The sequence below is a fragment of the Aspergillus novofumigatus genome (assembly GCF_002847465.1).
Source record: "Aspergillus novofumigatus IBT 16806 chromosome Unknown P174scaffold_1, whole genome shotgun sequence".
Taxonomy (NCBI): Eukaryota; Fungi; Ascomycota; class Eurotiomycetes; order Eurotiales; family Aspergillaceae; genus Aspergillus; species Aspergillus novofumigatus.
Window position 1 is genome coordinate 3,164,897 of NW_020194274.1, and position 19,788 is coordinate 3,184,684.

General features: G+C 50.2%; 5 protein-coding genes across 5 annotated transcripts; 4 read left to right on the forward strand and 1 right to left on the reverse strand.

Annotated features, from left to right (window-relative positions):
• Positions 1–2,666: 2,666 nt before the first annotated feature.
• On the forward strand, positions 2,667–4,682 carry P174DRAFT_437429 (C2H2-type zinc finger protein). The gene has a single exon (XM_024826300.1). It carries the CDS (start codon positions 3,130–3,132, stop codon positions 4,366–4,368), a length of 1,239 nt encoding a protein of 412 aa, XP_024687576.1. The 5' UTR covers positions 2,667–3,129; the 3' UTR covers positions 4,369–4,682.
• A 1,487-nt stretch (positions 4,683–6,169) lies between these two features.
• Positions 6,170–6,820, forward strand: P174DRAFT_427224 (uncharacterized protein; the record flags this gene model as incomplete). The annotated part of the gene is made up of 1 exon (XM_024825418.1): positions 6,170–6,820. The coding sequence occupies one exon, from the start codon at positions 6,170–6,172 to the stop codon at positions 6,818–6,820; it is 651 nt and encodes a 216-aa protein (XP_024687577.1).
• Positions 6,821–7,805: 985 nt separating this feature from the next.
• On the forward strand, positions 7,806–8,943 carry P174DRAFT_35065 (U6 snRNA-associated Sm-like protein LSm1). The gene is made up of 4 exons (XM_024821725.1): positions 7,806–8,235; positions 8,308–8,376; positions 8,452–8,567; positions 8,643–8,943. Exons 1-4 carry the CDS (start codon positions 8,061–8,063, stop codon positions 8,814–8,816), a joined length of 534 nt encoding a protein of 177 aa, XP_024687578.1. The 5' UTR covers positions 7,806–8,060; the 3' UTR covers positions 8,817–8,943.
• Positions 8,944–9,438: 495 nt separating this feature from the next.
• Positions 9,439–13,977, forward strand: P174DRAFT_35056 (mRNA-binding protein RRP12). Its single transcript, XM_024821724.1, has 3 exons — positions 9,439–9,689; positions 9,770–11,680; positions 11,737–13,977. The coding sequence occupies exons 1-3, from the start codon at positions 9,627–9,629 to the stop codon at positions 13,579–13,581; spliced, it is 3,819 nt and encodes a 1,272-aa protein (XP_024687579.1). The 5' UTR covers positions 9,439–9,626; the 3' UTR covers positions 13,582–13,977.
• Positions 13,978–14,586: 609 nt separating this feature from the next.
• P174DRAFT_416691 (uncharacterized protein) lies at positions 14,587–15,718 on the reverse strand (the record flags this gene model as incomplete). The annotated part of the gene is made up of 3 exons (XM_024824521.1): positions 14,587–15,069; positions 15,145–15,310; positions 15,366–15,718. 3 exons carry the CDS (start codon positions 15,716–15,718, stop codon positions 14,587–14,589), a joined length of 1,002 nt encoding a protein of 333 aa, XP_024687580.1.
• Positions 15,719–19,788: the final 4,070 nt, after the last annotated feature.

Genomic DNA, 19,788 nt, shown 5'->3' on the forward strand with positions numbered 1-19,788 from the left:
CAGTACAGATACCCATGCTACAACTATCAATGCACGCACAGTATATAGGTTTGATTGGCATGTTGCCACTTTAAATGAATAATATAAACCGCTGCAACGTTAATATAGAAGAGCAGCGGCTATTTAGGGAACGGAGAGTACGGAGGAGCTCCGCTTCAAAATTCTTGGGGCGTTCTTATCCGGTGCTGTATCTTAGGCCGGAGGTCTCTCCAGAGTCTTGTCCAGAATCCACGGCCCCAGAAAGGGGAAATATACACGCTGTGAACTGCGAAAGCTGATGAAACCTCATCCGGGGCAATGTATTCCGCGGATCTGGGGATTGCGGAGAAATGGTTTCCGAATTCCTTCTTGTTTTGACTTTTCATTCTATGATACAGAGTAGTGTCTATTTAGGATGAGATAGGTACTACCCCTCTGAAGTAGGGGCCACAAGGTGAAACGATGCAGGGTGTCTTTAGAGAGGATGGTGAAGTACTAGTTCAGGGGTTGAGAAAATTACCTAGACCACTTTGTTTGGCTGCAGCAATGCCAGGGTGTCAAGCCAAAGGGCCGAGATGTGGACTTGTCTATCTGTATCTGCAGAGGATTACCAAAGGTAGCAGATTATGCATATGAATATGATGATTTCTTGTTGCTTAACCACAATAGTAAGGTAGAATTTGGCTTGTGTCATGGCTGAAACCAGTCATTCCCCAGTCCGAACATTGTAACAACCCTCGGCCAGTTTGTATTCCTTTGAGCCACGGCAGTATCGAAACACTCTTGCCTCGGGCCTGTCGTTGTTCACTCCATATGATCTATGATCTGAATGACTATGAAGTATGGAGAAGCATATGCGGTGCCGTAACTGCCGACGGCACCCCTTGGAATGGTGAGGCTGATGCAATGCTCCAGCTTCACCGCAGTACCTGGTCATTCCGGCTTATTTTCGTACTCCAACTCAGCCCGTGGATGGGGGCAGAACAGCCACATCGGATGATGAATTTATGAGGTATTGGGTCTCGCTTCACTTATCGTATGACTCTGCCAGATTGCACCTGCGCTTCCTTGACACCTGCGCAACCTATGATCGCTGCCATCCGTCACGCCGGGGATGCTTGTTGCTTTTCTATTCGACCTCTGCAATGCTTTTGGCTGGCTACTCTCACTTATCTTTGGAACATCCCGTTATCCAACCATCGACCACTCATGGGCGATCAGCTGGTCTGGACTGGGCGGTTCGCCAAGTTCCTCAGCTTCCCCGGTCCTATTTCTGCCCCAGACATGAGACAAGCAAATTTTGGGGGGATGGGGGGAAAAAGGCTCAGGGAGCATGTAGGTATGATAGGTAGACTAGATATGGAAATTCTTGGTGGTCGTCATCACCTCATTCCTCCATCATCGTCATCATCATCACATCCCAAGGTAATTGAGTCATAGCTGATCCTTTCAAACTATGAAAAGTGAATTTTGGGGGAAACATAATAATAACACTTAGTCACCGTCCACTCTCAGCCTTCATATGATACCTTATTGTCGAAAAATGAGCTTATCACATGGATCAATTGACCCTTCTGATTGATGTACAGATGATCGCGGAATTATTTCAGTGCGCCCCGTCGCTACTACGTACCAAGATACTACCTAATAGCAAGCTAATAGCAAGCTAGTAGCTACTATGTATCTACTTATTGATCCCTTCAGGTGTTTATCTGTTTGTTTACCTATCGAGGATATTTCTCCAGATTATCCGCGATAGCCGGAAGCACTGATGCTGAGTGTCAGATTTCAGACCACTAATAGTGAGTATCAAGTGTCCAGTACTATTATTATTGCTATCAAGCGTCAGCCTATTCCACAGCCACCTCCGTATCTGCTATGAATATTACATGTATCGATTGGGTTGCACCCCATAAATGCTACATACTGACCGGCTGACTAACCATGGCTCCCCTGTTCTCCGTACGGGGCACGCACTTCTCCAGGTCACACAGCCGCTTCTGCATTTTCTTCTCCGTAATCCCTATCGACCCTAGTCCGCCCCACATTCTGGGTTTTCCTCGCTGAGAAGAGATACGTAAAAGGCTTTTCCCTAACACGCTGTGCGTGGTCGAACCAAAAAGACCAACCACTGGGTAAGATAGGCAACGATTAAGTACTCCGTGGAGTCATCTCAAAATTTTGTCGCTGGCTAGAGAGAAGCGTTAGGGAGATACAGTAGGCGCAAGCGAAAAGAAGAAGAAATTCACAAATAATTTTCCCCAGGATATTCAAGAAAGGTCGATAGTCTGAAGGATTTGTACAGTGAGCAGAGCTGATTCAAGCACGTTCTTTACCAGTACGGAGTATCTCCCTTTTTGATTTTCATTACCATTATTTTCTTTTTCTTTCTTTTTATTGTTACCCTTTCCTTTTTGCCGCCCCGAATTTTTGCACCCCACACAAAAAGTACGTTTACGTTTCTTTTTCTTTTTATTTTCCTTTTTTTTTTTTTTTTTTTTTTTTAATCCCTCTTTTTTTTCTTGGTCTTCGATTCCGATAAACCCCCTCCATTCTATACTCCCTTCTGCTTTTTCTCCCCTCCTGGGTCTCCATTTCTCTCTTCTTCCCCTCCATTCCTTATTATTCTTCTTCCGGCTGTTCCTTTTTATTCCCCTTCTCTCTCCCCCAGACCAACTTCTCCAGACTTTTTTCCCTCCTCATCTTTCTTTCGACTCTCGTCTCTTTGACTTCACCTACTCGGCTCACCACAAACATCAATCCCGGCTATCCTTCCGAATCCGGGTTCGCTATCACAAAAACAACAGACCTTCACTACCTACCACATCCCTATCGTCGGGCATCATTGGTTTTGATTCTGTAGTAGAATCGAAATCCGTGTCAAGCGTCGTTATTCCGTCTCGCAAGGCTCGTGATACTCCTTGCGGTATTCTCGGGTTATCTCCCTTGCCAAGGTCGACTCTGGGGCGTTATCGGCTGGGGATCGACTTCCCGGATTAGCCTGAACCCCTGTCGCGATCAGCGCAACTTGGCCTCGGCTTTTTCTATTCCTTCGGATCGTGTTAATATATTAACACTGGTTCCCAGTCATCTTTGCTCTCTTCGGCGTTGAACTAGGTCAAGCGTCACATGCCGCCACCAGCTTCCTCTATGGGTTTTTCTGATCTACTGAACCCTCAGAACCCAGAGTCAACTCCTTCGACACCTGCGCACAAGTCATCGGCTCCCTCCACCCCATCAACTGGACAGTCGAACTCAAACATGGCCTCCTCCGTAAGCCTGCTGCCTCCGCTGATGAAGGGAGCGCGTCCGGCGAACGAAGAGCCCCGTCAGGATCTTCCTCGACCTTACAAATGTCCTCTGTGCGACCGCGCATTCCATCGTCTGGAGCATCAGACCAGACACATTCGCACACACACCGGCGAGAAGCCGCACGCCTGCCAGTTCCCTGGTTGCACAAAGCGCTTCAGTCGATCTGATGAACTCACGCGCCACTCGAGAATCCATAACAATCCAAACTCGAGACGCAACAACAAGGCTCAGCACCTGGCCGCTGCCGCCGCCGCTGCCGCAGCAAATCAAGACAACGCTGCGTCAATGATGCCACCTCCCAGCAAGCCCATCACACGATCTGCGCCTGTCTCGCAGGTTGGCTCTCCTGATATCTCTCCTCCTCATTCGTTTTCCAATTATGCGGGCCACATGAGATCGAATCTGGGACATTACGCTCGCAACAGCGAGCGTGCATCTTCGGGCATGGACATCAATCTGCTGGCTACGGCCGCTTCTCAGGTCGAGCGTGATGAACACTATGGATTCCACAATGGCCCGCGCGGGCATCATATCTTCGGCTCGCGTCATCACAACAGCAACCGCCTCCCGTCGCTCTCGGCGTACGCTATCTCGCAAAATATGTCGCGCTCACACTCGCACGACGAGGATGATATGTACTCGCATCGCGTCAAGCGTTCGAGACCCAACTCTCCCAACTCCACAGCTCCCTCTTCACCTACATTCTCCCATGACTCTCTTTCTCCTACCCCCGACCACACTCCGCTGGCGACGCCTGCTCATTCTCCGCGGTTAAGGCCCCTCGGTACCAGCGAGTTACAACTCCCTTCAATTCGTCACTTGTCACTTCATCATACACCCGCCTTGGCTCCAATGGAACCGCAACCCGAGGGACCCAACTACTACAGTCCTACTCAGCCCCATGTTGGTCCTAGCATCAGTGACATCATGTCGAAGCCTGACGGGACGCAGCGCAAACTCCCCGTTCCCCAGGTACCCAAGGTGGCCGTCCAGGACCTGTTGAGTCCTGGCTTCACATCAGTGTCGTCCTCGACCAGTAATTCCGTCGCCGGCGGTGACTTGGCGGACCGTTTCTAGTCAAGCTGAGTTTACATGATATCTCATGTGTACAAAAAAGCGGGTTTTCACTCATTCCAAATTTTCATGTGCGTCACGAAATGAATAGACTTGTGCATTTACAGGGTGGTTTCTGGGCATGACAGGTGTCGGCTGGACGGTGTTTCTTCTCTACTTTTCCTCATTTCTTGAATTTTCTTGCAGGGGCATCACTACTCTATAGACTGGCGGATTTCGTGGCTCTTAATCTTTTTTCTTCACTCCCCTTTTGCTTCTATCAACCATATCTGTCTGAAACTGGCTTTTCAGCCGTTATTCACTATGTTTCCTCTCCAAGGCTACGGCCTTTGTGTGAATAACATGAATCATACCATGTCAAACTTTTCCTCTCGTTCCTCTCTTCCATTTGTGAAATAGATCCAAAATGGTACTGAAATGGGTAGCACTGTTTCGAATCACGCTCATTCTCGCTCTATAGTCCGTAGGTCGAGCATCTTTCCGGGTACATCCCTCGATGAATCCCCGGTTCTGGACTGGCTACCATGTGATTCTATAGGAATCTGCATGTGATGGATCTCGACCAGGGCCTCGAATTGTTCAAGTACGGTACCTTGGCTATCTAACCTTAAGGGTTTAAGCAGGAACCGGCCTGTGAAATCGGCCAATTTATCTCCGTCTTTCCGTTTGATTTGCAATTTTCGGTTAGACCTGGAGAGATCACTTACATGGTATTCTCCAAGTACTCGCTTGACTTCAATAAACGAGGACACGGCTGCTGAAGTGCGATTGGTGAACTCAGTCACGCCATGGCGATCATCCCACGCCCTGTTCGAGGTCGTTATCATGGCTTTCTCAAGAAGGATCTACTTCCCTTTCAAGTTAGTCAGAGGAAGCTGCCATATATTGAAGTTCCCTAAGGAAGCCAAGACAGTCGCTTGACTTATCGACCAATGTCCTGATGGCCTGACGTCTGCAAATCATAGCCGACGTTTCTGTCGTTCTCGCACGATTCGTCAGCCCAACGCCAGAACGTGGCTCCAGTGCGCTGCCTTGAGTTGATCGGGCCTTTCCACGCTGGCTAGTATTACTCAGGCAGGATTTGCTCTTTGCGTCTAGAGCGACTGCGTACATAATTCGCTCGTTAGCGTTCGAATTCGAGAGAAGGGTACTGTATCATTTTTCAGTCATTTCCCATAATCTACCTTCTCCTCTTTCCTCTTCTTCTTCTCCTGCTTCTCGACCAGTTGGCTCCCTCCGCTACGATGACTATTGAGGCTCTAAAATCAATGATGGCCGGTGATTACCCCACCCAAATCTCCAAGATCTAAAATCGGAGGAGTTCCCGTGGGGAGTTGTCGCGCGATAGTACGAGGTATCGCTTCTGGGTTTCCGTCAGAAAAATCAGAAAAGTATCGATCTTCTTCGTGCTCAGGGGAATCTGGGATGGAGGGAGACACGCCTGCTCTCTCTCGTCGATTCTCACAGGCAGTTATTGTATCTCAGATACCAAAGGTAACGAGTGTCTCTCCCCCGCTAGGTCTATTTTTTTTCATTTCGCGAACCCCTCAGTCTGATCTGGCTGCGTCTGGGAATGAAATGATGAAAAAAAATAACGGTCGCAATCAGGCGCTGGGGCCCTCCTTCACTCCATAGTTCCAGACTAAATAAATGACAGCAGGACCGCGTCAGCTGTCGTCCGGATTGTGTCGAGTCCAAGTGTTTGATGCCTGGGACGTCTCGCGGGGATTCGCTCAGTAACCTCAACCCGCCGAAAACTCTCGACGCAGAAAAGAGAGCCAGCAGCCACGGTAATCGTGCAAACATGGTCAAATCCATGGCTTCATTGGAAGCAGTCCCGTCCCTATCAAGTGACGCGGCGTCCTCTGCATCATCATCCAGCGTGTCCGTGGACACTGGACTGGCCTCCGAACTCGCACGCCATGAAATCCTCCAGGACGACGGAAACGGGGCTCTCGTCGTTCCTTTGCGCTCCCCGCACCGCCGTCAGCATACCTACATGTGCCTCTTCCACGTTCTCGACTGCCGTGAGACTTTCGACGACGCCGATCTGTGGCGGACTCATGTTCTCAGCCACTTCCGGACTCACGAGCCACCTACAACGGCCCGGTGCCCATTATGTCCAGGAGAAAGGTTCAACGACGCTCCTGACCGGAGGGCCTGGGACCTCATGCTCGACCATGTCGATGTAGCTCATTATCAGCAAGGTCAAACGTTGGCGGGCAGTCGGCCGGACTTTGAGCTAATGCAATACTTGTACCGCTTACGAATCATAAGTGTTGATCAATTCAAGGTGATGCAACTTCCACCGCCGCCGACGAGTCCCGCGTATCATCGGTCTCAGGAGACGGTCAGGGCGAATATCGGCTCTTCGGATGAGCCATACTGCGCTCCATACAGTCGAAGGAGGGAACAAAGAATGCGTGGTCAACATCGAGGTGTCAGTGTTTCGTAGACGGTCTATCAGACCATCGTCCTGTGGTTAGGCGCTTCGTTTAGACTCGCCAGGAGGGCCGATGGAGCAGAGGAAAGAGGATATGTTCGTCTGGGCTGTTCAAAATCCCTCATAAGCTCGCCCTCTCTGACTGAGAATGCTTCTCAATGCTCAGACATTTGTTGCTTTGCTCCTTTTACCTAGTTTATGTGGCGTTTTGTTCTGTTGAGATCATCCATTGGGGAACCGTGCCTGGTCAGGCGGGATGCTACATCACTGGCTGCTTGAAGCACGATTCGTTAAGGTACCTTCTTAGTATATATTAGGGCTTTTTTCTTTTTTTTTTTTCCTTTTTTTTTGGTCCATAGGCTCGAACTGCGCCTTTCCGTTAATATGTTCTGATAGTGAGTGTTTTCAAGGATCTGGACGGAAGCAAGCAGAAATTACATGTTAAGGAGTCATACTGACAAGTGTCTGGACACGGAATTGACATATCATCTCAGTATCTGTCAAGAAGAGAGACGGTGAGCACCAGATTTAGATGTATCTCATGAATATGGGCCCGATCGAGCACTGAATATAGGAATATAGGCACGGAAAGATGTTATCTATTAGGCTGCTCTTGTTGCTTTTATGAACTGAATCTGCGCACTGTTGTCTGGTCTGAGGTTATTGTATTAGAGTCTGTATATCATGTATCTTCGTGATCTTTGTGTCTGTGATTGTCCGTAGCTCTTTCCTAATCCCTCGATGCTGTCCGAGCAAAATATATCGAGATGGAAAGTAGCGTTTATTGACCTCATGGTGACACCGAGTATCAACACCTTCAGGGGCACAGACAGGAATAATATCCAAAATATATATGAGATCCTTATATATGAGATTCAAAATTCCATGAATCCTAGGTCCAGAATGGTATCCATGCACCGATGTCTCGTTGCTAGTAGTATGTCGCTGACCCAACTGGAGCAGTATGTTCAAAGAATCAAACAGGACAAACTTGTCCCCCACTTCAACCTTGCGATCTCCGCTCAAGAGACAGTAATTCGCGGTCAAGTGCCTAACAGCTCGACATCATTTCATACATTTCCCTCCTCGAGTCCTCCCCCGCCGCAGAATGACAAGATTCTGCGAACTCTTCTAATCTGAATTTCTCCCACCAAGGCTTCATCAAGCCTTTCCGTCACAACCCACACACGACTCTGCCCCTCCGCAAAACGAATCATTGCTTTCATTGCGCCATCATCACTGCTGGATAAGCATGGAGAGACTCTCTTTGAACGATCCTCCCGCAGGCCCTCCGCGTGGAAATACACCGCAGTCATTCTCTCAGCAGAACAACATGCTGGGACCCTCTGCACCGATGAGACAGGGTCCCCCACAATTACCCCCGCAGATGTTCACTACAGCCGCTCAATTGCTGGACTTGACAGATAGTATGTTGCAGCGATTTTCCTGATTGAAGAAATTGTGATTGTTGCGCGGGCCCGACTGACGGTGACGTAAAGAGAAACTGGTTTTAGTGCTTCGCGACGGGAGAAAATTGATCGGCGTGCTCAGAAGTTGGGATCAATTCGGTATGATCCCGGGCGGAAATGCAGGGCTTCTTAGGCCTCGTTTTCAAATTAGCTAATCATGAGCCATGGCAACAGCGAACCTTGTCCTCCAAGATACCATTGAACGACTCTATGCAGGAAATCTCTACGCCGATATTCCGCGAGGCATATTCCTTGTCCGGGGAGAGAATGTGTTGCTTCTGGGTGAAATTGTATGATGGACTTCTCTTCCTTCAGGCTGCTTTGCCTCTCTTGGTTTTTTTATTCGCTGACTCTCCGGGCTATAGGATCTCGACAAGGAAGACGATATTCCCCCTCATCTCCAGAAAGCGCCCTTCCAAGAAGTATTCGAATTAAAGAAGAAGGAGGACAGCAAGCGAAAAATCACGGACAAGAAGAGCCATAACAAACTCCAAAGTCTTGGTTTCGAACCCGAGCACAGCGGGGAGATCCTATTTTAGCCGTTGACGTTGGATCCGCTTATGTTCGACCCCTCTGTGAATGCGTCGTTTCGTACGACGGCAAGAAAAGACGCAAAAGATCGTTCTGTAAGAAATCAAGGGTTTCGTTATATCGACGGCCGAGATCACAAGGCATGCCCTTCAAACATTACGGGGGCAAGACAGTCTCTTCTTGACTCTCTCGCCACACGACGACAGCACCGGAAGGGAATGGAAGGACAGAAATATGATGGGGGTGGGGGTTAGACCCATACTAAATAGAGCTGGGAGGTCTTGAAGTTAAAGACAGCCGTTGCAGCCAATACATATACATGGGATAAGGGATGTGAGATGCGTATCTCCAATGATCCCGAGGCGAAAGCAATGTCTGATGATCAGTGTGTTCCGATACGACTTTTTTTTCGTCTGTACTTATACGCAGACATTGGGCGCCGGAAGACGTGGAGTTCATCGGCATGATTGGGTTCTGTTTTGAGATACCATGATAGCGAGACATGAGAGAACGCTTTCGAGACATCTCATGTTTGGATCCTTGTTACATCTGCATCTTTACACAAATCATAGCAGATATTACGAGTGATAAATTCTTCTATACCTCTCTACTCTTTATCGAGTGTTGTTGATGTTATCGATAGGCCCGCCAAGAATCGCAGTACCCAAAATTTTGTTCCGACCACTAAAATCGTAGTAAAAAAATCTCCGCATCCACCACTACCTCTTTTTTCTTTTGCAAGTCTCTACCCTCAAGACGACAATCATCGCACCTCTCTGAACGACTTCTCAACTGCCCGTTGGTCGGTCCTTCCCATAATGGCGACCCTGGCGGAGAAGCTGGAGAAGATCAAGTCTCCGAAGCTGCAGAATCAGCACCATGTATGTCCCCTCACAGGCTTTCCGTTCACCGTCTTCCCCTCCCATAGCTTGCTAACGGACGAACCTTGTCATCTTAATAGACGGCTGTGGTGCTCTCTGCGGTGGAAGATACACTTCGCGACCAAAAGGCAGATTTTTCCGCGACAGCTTATTTCGCAGCGCTTCTTGCGTTGTTGGCGCAGTCCGTGTCAGCTACTCAGGGTATTGTCAACAAAGATTTAGCAACCTCCGTCGTCTACCTGCTCGATATCACAACCGAATACGCCCCTGCGCCCATCCTCCGCTCGAAGTTCTCTCAGATCCTCACCAGCCTTGCTCCCGCGCTCTCTCTGCCGGAAGTCGATGCTCCTCTTCTCAGACCATCGATTGGCTGCCTCGAATCGCTGCTCATCGCCCAGGATGCTGCCTCATGGAACCTTCCGCACACACAAATCGGCCCGCGCCGAGCGATTGCGGGACTGTTGAGTCTGGCGGTGGACCACCGACCCAAGGTCCGGAAGAGGGCGCAGGAAGCTCTCATCAAGGTCCTCAAGAATCCTCCCCCCAGCCCTTCGCTCGACCACCCCGCGGCGGACATGTGCGCAGAAACCGGATTGCGGACACTGGGTGATAGCATCGCGGCTGCGGCCAAGCATAAGCGGGGCCGTCATGATGCGAATAGCCGGGAGAACCACGATCCCCTCGTAATCCACTCCCTCCAGCTGGTGAAGACGATCGCGACCGCATCGGGAGGCTGGCCGAGCAAGAAGATTGAGCCGCTTTGTGAGTTGCTGATGAATGCGTCTCGGTCCAGCAACGAGTACATCACAATGGGTGCTTTTGAGGTCTTTGAAGTCATCTTCTCCAGCATGGCGGATGAATTTTCATCTTCGAAGCTGCCCCGTCTGCTAGACGCTATCTCCGAGCTGAAGCCCGCTCAGAACGATTCGCAGCTGCTCCCTCCCTGGATTGCGGTATTGTCCCGTGGATATGACGTGTCTGCGCAGATCAACCCAGAGGATACGTTTGAAAAATTGCCGGCTTTGTTTAACATGATTTCGGGTTACCTTGCTTCGCCTTCGATGAACATTCGCGTTTCTGCCTCGGAATGCCTGATCTCGTTTTTGGCCAACTGCATACCCAAGAATGTCATTCTCGAGCCTTCAGTCTACGATGAGAAGACCCTCGAGAAGCTTGCCAAAGCTGCAAAAGACCTACTTTCCGTGAAGTACCAAGCAGCATGGGCTGAGGTGTTCAAGGTCTGCTCTGCAATGTTCGACAGCTTCAAGTGGCGGTCTAGCCCGTTCCTTGACGATATTGTCAAGATAATTGGAGATTTGCGCAGTAACGAGTCGTTCCATGGGAAGAAGCAGGCTGACGAGGTCCTCGGCAGTGCTGTTGAAGCTATGGGCCCTGCCGCGGTACTGGAAATCTTGCCTTTGAACATAAATCAGCAGAAGAGCGGCCAGCCCGGTCGCGTGTGGTTCCTTCCGATTCTTAGAGACAGTGTTACCAACACTAATCTCGCTCACTTCCGCTCTGAGCTTGTTCCTCTGAGCGAAGCATTGTACCAGAAGGTCGTCGACTACGGGTCGGCGGAGAAGACCGTGGAGAAGAAGATTTTCGAGACGCTCGTGCAGCAGACCTGGGCTATTCTTCCTGGCTACTGCGAGCTTCCTCTAGATTTGGTCGAGGCTTTCGATCAAAGTTTCGCAGAACTCTTGTCCAACGTCCTCTATAAGCAAACCGAGCTGCGTGTTGACATATGCAATGCCTTGCAAACCTTAGTCGAGTCGAATCAAGCTATTTTGTCCATTGAGTCGGAAGAGGACGATCTGATTCTCCAGCGGAGGATCACAAAGGCCGCTGCGAAGAAAAACATTGCCCACTTGGCTGGTTTTGCTAGCAATTTGCTTGCTGTGCTGTTCAACGTCTACAGCCAGACACTCCCGCATTACAGAGGCTACATTCTGCAGTGTATCAATGCTTATTTGAGCATTACCCCCGAAAAGGTCAGTCATTCTCTATATTCAATCTGACGAATGCCATCAACTCACACGAATAACAGGAGCTCAATGAAACATTTGCACGGGTTACCTCTATGCTCGAGTCCTCTGTGGCATCAGAGCAGGAAGCAGCCAAGCAGGGCAATCAGCAGACCGGCTCTGGCGACAAGATGCCTCCTACATCTCACACCCTGATCGACTTGGTCATTGCCATGTCGATCTACCTGCCCCGCTCAAGCTTTGCAAGCCTGTTCGCACTTGCTGCAGCTATTTTGAATGGTCAAACGACCGATCAGCAGCTGATCAAGAAAGCCTACAAACTAATTCCCCGGTTGGCGACCACGGAGACTGGCCGCACTGCTCTTCTTGAGCGCAGTGCAGAGCTGCAGGCTCTCATGCTCGCGACGGCAGACAAGACGCCCGCCTCTGCCCGTCGGGATCGAAGCCTAGCTATCTACGAGCTGATTACCTACCTCCCAACCTCTGATCTACACTTTATTCCTTCCATCCTCTCTGAGGTTGTTCTGGGTTGCAAAGAGAGTAACGAGAAAGCCCGGACCGCCTCCTTTGACCTTCTAATCCACCTTGCTAAGCGGACCATTGATTCCGACCGGAACCCGCCAGGAACTAAGATTCGCAACTCTTTGGTGCCTCATATGCCCAACGACGCCCCCGATGCTCCGGCAACAATCGAGGAGTTTTTCACCATGGTCTCTGCTGGTTTGGCTGGTAGCTCGCCGCACATGGTCGCTGCCTCTGTCACAGCACTCTCCCGCCTTTTCTTTGACTTCCACACTCAACTCGAGCCGTCTGTCCGCATTGACCTTGTCCAGACAGTGGAGTTGTTCCTTACAAGCAACAACCGGGAAATCGTTCGGTCCGTCCTCGGCTTTGTCAAGGTTGCTGTTGTCGTCCTCCCCGATGACGTTCTGCGTCCCCGCCTGAATACTCTAGTCCCCAACCTCATGGTTTGGAACAAGGAGCATAAGGGTCGTCTCCGCAGCAAAGTCAAGGGTATTTTGGATCGCTTGATCCGCCGCTTTGGTGCTCCTCTTATTGAAGGATTGGTCGGCGAGGCTGACCGCAAATTGGTGGTCAATATTCGGAAGCAGCGCGAGCGCCGCAAGCGCAAGAAGAAGGAAGGCGAAGGCGCCGGTGACGAAGACGAGGAGGAGGACGAGGCCGCGGCCGACAACGCCGGCAAAGCCGCCTACAGCAACGCCTTCGACAAGGCCGTCTACGACTCAGATTTCTCCGATTCCGACGACGACGCCAGCGAGATCGAGGTCGACGAGCAAGGTAACACCCACGTTCGCGGCCGCAAGGGCAAGAAGGGCAAGCAGAACGAGCAGTACATCCGTGAGATGTCCCCGGAGGACAACCCGCTGGATCTCCTGGCCCCCGACGCGCTGGCCAGCATCTCTACGACCAAGCCCAGTGTCCGCTTCCTCAATACCGGCCCTGGCTCCCGGAAAAAGCATGCCGCCAAGTTCGGCCCGGACGGCCGCCTCCTCATCGGCGATGCAGAGAAGGACGACGTCGACATGTCCGGTGCGCCTGGCGGCGACGCCGCCCCAGGCGAGAGCGGCATCAACGCCTACCTGGCCGCCGTCAGCGGACCCGACGCCATCCGCCGAGGCCAAAAGGGTCGTCTCAAGATGTCTCAGGCCCAGAAGAAGAAGAACAGCGGCGGCGACGGCATGGACCTCGACGACAACGACAACGACGACGAAGCCCCGGCCTCCGCGTCCAACCATGGCAAGGGCCCGCAGTCGACCCGTCGCGGACTCGGAGTGCCCAAGACACATGGCCCCAGTGGCAACGGCCGGATCCAGAAACGGAGAAATCCTCCCAGGGGAGGAAGACAGAGCGGACGAGGCGGCATCCGTGTTGGGAAGAGACGGTGAGAGTGAGGATGAAGCGGGCTGTCTGCTTCTTGCGAGGCAACTGGCAGTATTTTTCCATGCTGATGTACGGAGTACGGGCAATGACCACATAAAACACTGGGATCTGGGACTTGAAACATGAACATATGGTATTGCTGCATCCTGCATACAGACAAAATATGGCAATTCTCTTTTCCTTTTCTCTTTCAGGGCGTACGACCTCTGCATCATTTGTTTCGTCTCTTTCCATATTTTTTCATCTTATCTTCGATTGATGTCGTGTTTTCGGTCCGACTGGTATCTTCTATACCCTTTTCTATGCCTGTGCCTCATATGCGATTCCACCTGTTCATTTCAGATAGATTGACGTACCCATCCTAGGCTGAGAGAACAATCCAAAAAGTATACTTGACCCTACCTCTCATAAAAATCGGAATTCGAATGCAGGAGCTTAGTCCGTCCCTGTAGATCTGACTCAAACGGCTGGACGTCTTTACAGGATTGGCCAGTGATTTATGTCCATAGGAACATGGCCAAGGAATTGATAGGTCACCAAAAATGGTAAAATAAGAAATCTAAGATATATTTCCTGGATTGATAGAATATGACGGGGAAGACTGAGAAACATGAGACCAGCCCGGGTATCATTCTGCGCGCAATAGCAAAAAAATACAAGTACAATAGAGTAACAGTCCCCTGATGCCATGGTGTTTTCTGATGGATGCCAACATGATGATCAAGGGTGCTCCGTCACACAGAAAAGAGCACGAAACTCCCAACGCCCTGGTCCAATCAGACCTCCAATCTTCTGCATAAGTAGTAGAGGAGAGCGGATATCATGAAGAGGGGAAACGCAGGAAAGGAGAAACGGCTGCCAATTGGCAGGCCAAGTCATTTCACATATCCCAAACATTGGTATCATGCCAAACAGCGAAACGCGAGGATGAAGAATATCGGTCTGACATCCAAAAGCCCCGCGCTCAGAAATCATTATGAGGAAATAATGAGGAATATGAACTCGATAGGTCAGCGAGGCGCCTTTCTGGCTCTGCCCAGCCACAAGTGCCACCATCGACAGACACCAAGGACCGCGGCACGGCCATCGTCCTTGCGCTCGGTGCCGTCGGGATTGCCAAGGATCATGGCAAATACCCAAAAGAAGGCAGCAGTCCAGGCGAGAAGGAGAAATGCGATCGACAGCAAGGAGGACAGCAGAAGGACCATTAATAATCCCCCCACAGAATAACACTCCATTGCCTCAGCACGAGATGAGTGTTCGGTATCATTATATATTGATTCGGTGGACCTTCGCAGACGGACTAATCGCTCGTGGATGTGCAACTGAGGCACTAGAAGATCGCAGAGCTGTGCACGAAACGACGTCGAGCGAAGATAGGGAACGAAGGAGCAGAGACGAAGGGGAGACACGAGGACGACGAAGATCAGACCGAAGACGGTATATAAGGATGTGCAGAGGGAGAAGATCGGGACAGGAAAGGAAAGTCGAAACTATACAATGGTATGACCGGTCAGCCTGATCGTACGTCTTTGCGGAAGGGCTGGACGGTTTGGGATGGGGCTTACCAGCATCGATAGCGCATCCTGACTCTCATCCACGAGAGAGTCGTCTTCAGGTATGGGTCTTTTGTGGACGCGGGGAGCGCTGTGAGGATGATGATCGCCGGACATGTATGATGAATGGTCGGTCCAACTGCCACGAATGCGCTCGTCTTTGCGCACAGCTCCGTTGCTATTGATGCGCGAGTCAGTACGAACCTTCTCTCAACGGTGGAGGGGCCACGAACGTCACCGGAGTCACCACTAGTTGCTCAGAGACCGGATAAACAAATCCAACTGGCACCTGATTATAGTTTTCGAGCTTCCGCAATCCCTGGCTGTGCCGATGGTGGTCGTTTGATGTATTGGTCGTATCGGGAGTAGCGTACGAGCCAAAGTGGTCGATGGAATGTAGATCCGAAAGGGCAACATCGGCAACACTCTCCTGGGTGAGAGATTGCCGAGAGGACGACGACTTGGTAGGAAGATGTACCGCAGCTGGAAGTGTGGCAGGAGTCTGTACATCTTGGAGATATGCCGTCACAAGCTGATCATTGTCCTGATAATAAGCAGGAGAATGAGACATCTCCGGCTGCCGCATGGCGGGCGAAGAATGGAAGGCAAGGAAAGTATATATGAGAAGTTTTGGTGGAGAAAGCCAAACAAGGGCCAACGAGAGATATTTCCACTCAAGTATGCGGCGGAAGGTGCACCAAAGTCGTACAGGAGTGCACACAAAGTAACCAAGACAAGTTCACCGCATGATGTCAAACGCAAGGGATCCAGAGCTCTCAAAGACACGGACGAAGCACTGATGACATGTATCTAAGGAAGGAAGGAGGGAAAGATGGTGATGAAAGGGGGAAGTGAGGGGAGACCAGTAGCAAGGGAGGAATGTAAATGGGGAGGGACAATGGGAGGAGCGGAGGATAGGAGAAGAGCCTTATAAGAGCGCCATAAAGACACAAGGGAAGTTACATGAGCGGAAACCCAAGAAACAGGAAGAAATGAAGGCTGTCTTGGGACCCTAGGAGGGGGGAAAAAAGGCGCTCTGCAGCGGAGAGAATCACTGCGTGAGCCTGCCTTTTTTGCGCCAAGACGCCCAGATGCCGAGACCCTTGGCATGGACGACGTCAAAGAACAGTCACATTATTATTTGACCAGGAGACTTGAGGAGTCATCCAGCGTGGCTGCGTGGAAGAGACAAGAGCCAAGGAAACCTGAGAGCGAAAGGGGAGAGGGCTGAAGGAAAGAGACTCCAGTCATGGTGGACGAGGGAAGTCAAATGGTTTCCGTCTCATATCGCCTTGTAAGGGGTCTCATCAGCAGACGAGTTCTTCACTACTAATAATTCTTCACCCTAATGATCTCTGTGCGAGGACCGAGATTTGTCATTTCTAAATTGAGGAAGAGATCTGTTTCGCGTTGTGTGTACGAAACAAGAGCCGAAGGCCCGCACGGCAGAAGCCAGAGTAACTTTCCCTAGGGAGTTTCCCTTTTGGGCGGGGAAGACGCGAAAATGTTGAGACACCGACACCTCCGAAGGCGCTAACGGTTTGGTACGGTATCAGGCTTACGACGACCAGAGGAAATGCCAAGCTGCCAAGGCACTGCGGGGGCTTTTTGTGGTACCCAAGAGGATATGGTTGGCTAGAAGCCCGTGAAAAGAGGGCCATGATCCGCGTTCGGAGGTGCCATCGCTGGCTTGGCAGCAGAATGGCCCGATCTTGTATGGTATCATGCGTACGCCGGATAGCCGGTTAGGATTTCCTGCATTTGGCAGAGCTCAGTAGGTAAGGTGTCTAGGTCGGCCACGATAAAAACTGCTTCAATTAATTGGTACTGACTACTGCACTCCGTTGGATCTTATGGGAATACAAGATAAACTACTCAATGACTCGACGTATCTTCTGTGATCCTGAATTTCGTCATTAGAGGACACATTACACAGAGATTAAAGCCGACCTCGGAAAGGAGGTCTCGACATGGAACTTTGCGCCGAGCCAGTCGCCCAGCCCTGCCGAGAGATTGCTGTGAAATACGAGAGTACATATCCAGCGACTGTGTCGCGGAAGCAGAAGCTGGTGCAACATGCTTTAGTTATCTGAATATCTTTAGGTAAGCGTACTATTGAGTTGTTGATCTCGCCGATCATACGGATGCATCGCCGAGGTTGCCAGCATATGATCTTCATCACCTCAACATAGAGCTGTTTTCTCCGCACAGCTTACCTGGACTTTGAAGTCTGGACTTGAGCTGCAATCTCTCGGGGTCTCTGGAACATATCGCTCCACGAAACATCCCATCAGCCACTTCGGGCGATATCGCTCCCAGAACGACCTCGCAATTGAGAATGTTTCATCCACATGGCATGGCGATTCACCGCAGGCAAAGGGTGGCCTGAGCTTGCCTGAGCTGGCATAGATGTGCATAATCATGTGAAACCCTTTCCTCCTCTAGTCTGGGCACTTTGCGAGTGTTGGGTCGTTACTTTCACGGCGGCCGAACCATTCTTGGCTTCTCCAATCAATTCGACGGTGAGACAACGGCGATGGTGCCTATCTATTCGGTGTATCTGCTCTCCTTGCTCGAGAGCAAATGCGAGCCCATTCAGGCTAATGGGACCCCTGCAGGTGGCTGTTTTGCGTGGTTTTTTGGCGATTTAAAGCCGGACTGGGCTGTAAGTCGCCTAGGCACGTCGGAATCTGCCGCCTGGATATCCGGAGATACATTCCCGGCTTGCCAGGTTTCTATCCAGTCAGCTCTGTGTGAACAGATGGTCAGTATCTATCTTCATATATATATCCTTATATATATGCTATGTTGATTAGAGCTTCCTTTTTCGCGGGTGTAAATCTCTCAATATTCAAGTGGACTCTTGGTGCGTCGTGATACCGTCGATTCTTCATTAAACTCATCGATCTAGTACAATACATATACCTGTATGAAATCAGCGTTTATAGCCAAACCATACCCTATGATCCTGTCTGTAAGTAGAACAATGTCCACAGAACCCACTCGGAATTCTTGTGGTCAAGGAGCGCAACGACCATACTTCAGCCAGCGTAGAAGTTCCTGCGCTAGCCACGTCAGTCCTCAACGGCAACTCTTGACGCGGGAATGATTAGGTTTAGTCAACTATGTTTAGTCGAAATACGGATTCATTACATCCAGAGATCAAGAATGTATCTTGAACGACTGTACTGGAGCTGACGTAGTGAAGAGACAGCGGCACTCTCTCTCTCTCTCTGAAGTCTCATTAATGCGAGGTAGTATCCCCTCTCGACCAAGTTCAAGAAAGTTCACAAATATGTCAACACTATGCCTAGAGCATTTAGTTCTACATTGCTGCCTTCTACTTCACCTTTTGCTGATTGAACATACACAGAATCGCAGGCAGAGAGGCCACTGCTCTCAGGAGCTTAAGACATCCTGGCTATGGATGACAGCAACCAACTCAAAGCTTAGCCAAAGCACAGCAACTCCTCTACTGACTATTTTGTTCAATGATTGCTTGCCTGTCTGTCTAACCGACCATGAGCATCGCAAAAGCTATGGGGTCGGAGTATAAGTCCAACTCCGTGGTGCAAGCATTAGCATATCATAGGATAGCAGAGGGCACATTAACCATGACCGCAAAGACTTCAGCAGCGACCAGATGGAAGGACATGGGTTGCTCCTTTCTGTCTGACGAATCCTGCATTGAGTGTTTATGGTACCAGCCAGTATGATGTTTTTGAAGGTGCATGTCGTCGCACGTTCAACTCAGCTTGAAAAGTTCATGTGGCTTCTAGCCTCCTTTTCGCTATAGATTGACGAGCTGTGATAGCAGCCGTCGTTTGTGGCATATGTAAGAGAAAGAGCATCCGCACAATACAGTGAGATGGCTCAGTCTGACCTCGTTTCCAGAGCCATACTGCATCAGCTTCAGGCGTGTCTTTGTCGATGCCCTCGACCCCGTCCTCGAGAAGAGTAATCGTGGCCCTTGGCCCCGGAGACAATATCTACAAAGGCCTACGGTACACTGTAAGCTGGCCAATTCTCCAGTCGAGCCCACTGGTTACTGAGGAACTGGCGTAGCATGGTAGATGCCTCTGGCGGAAGCGGAAGTCATATGACCATTGCCTCAGCAGGTCACCCCAAACAAGTTATGATCGCCGTTGATCTCGGCAATGCTAGATGCTCGTCCGTTCAATGCACGCTCGGGGAGTTAAGGTAATGTCAGGGCTGGCTTCTGGGTGATCGTCTGATCTATCGGATCGCCCTTCTCAAGGCATGTAAGGCGTTGTTCGTGATTAGGGGCGTCGCTCCTCAAAGTCCTTTTGTCTCTGCACTGATCACATGGAACTGAATTCCTTCATTAGTATCTCAGCTTGAGTCAAGATATTGCCTTTCTCTCAATTGCCTTTTTCTTGTGCATTCAGATAACTGCTTGGTGTCATTTTGAATTCATTGCAGATACCTCTCGTGAGATCCGAGAAGTGTAGATAAAGCTGTGCATAAGGGTAAGGTTACTGGTGTTTCAAGGACAGGCTTAACTGTAGGATACATATAAGAAAGCAACTTTATATTAGCCAAGCTGTGCCTATGTAAGTGTCAGAATATACTATAACTGCCACAAGCCAAAGAAATCAAGTCTGACATCACAAAATTATATACACCTGTATCTCA

What these genes read in the sequence shown, in the direction of transcription:
- P174DRAFT_437429 (XM_024826300.1), top strand. Translation starts at nt 3,130, where the DNA reads ATGGGTTTTTCTGATCTACTGAACCCTCAGAACCCAGAGTCAACTCCT.
- P174DRAFT_35065 (XM_024821725.1), top strand. Translation starts at nt 8,061, where the DNA reads ATGGAGAGACTCTCTTTGAACGATCCTCCCGCAGGCCCTCCGCGTGGA. An exon ending in ATTGCTGGACTTGACAGATA is followed by an intron (nt 8,236 to 8,307) that starts GTATGTTGCAGC and finishes GGTGACGTAAAG; the next exon opens with AGAAACTGGTTTTAGTGCTT. An exon ending in CAGAAGTTGGGATCAATTCG is followed by an intron (nt 8,377 to 8,451) that starts GTATGATCCCGG and finishes CCATGGCAACAG; the next exon opens with CGAACCTTGTCCTCCAAGAT.
- P174DRAFT_35056 (XM_024821724.1), top strand. Translation starts at nt 9,627, where the DNA reads ATGGCGACCCTGGCGGAGAAGCTGGAGAAGATCAAGTCTCCGAAGCTG. An exon ending in AGCTGCAGAATCAGCACCAT is followed by an intron (nt 9,690 to 9,769) that starts GTATGTCCCCTC and finishes TCATCTTAATAG; the next exon opens with ACGGCTGTGGTGCTCTCTGC. An exon ending in TGAGCATTACCCCCGAAAAG is followed by an intron (nt 11,681 to 11,736) that starts GTCAGTCATTCT and finishes CACGAATAACAG; the next exon opens with GAGCTCAATGAAACATTTGC.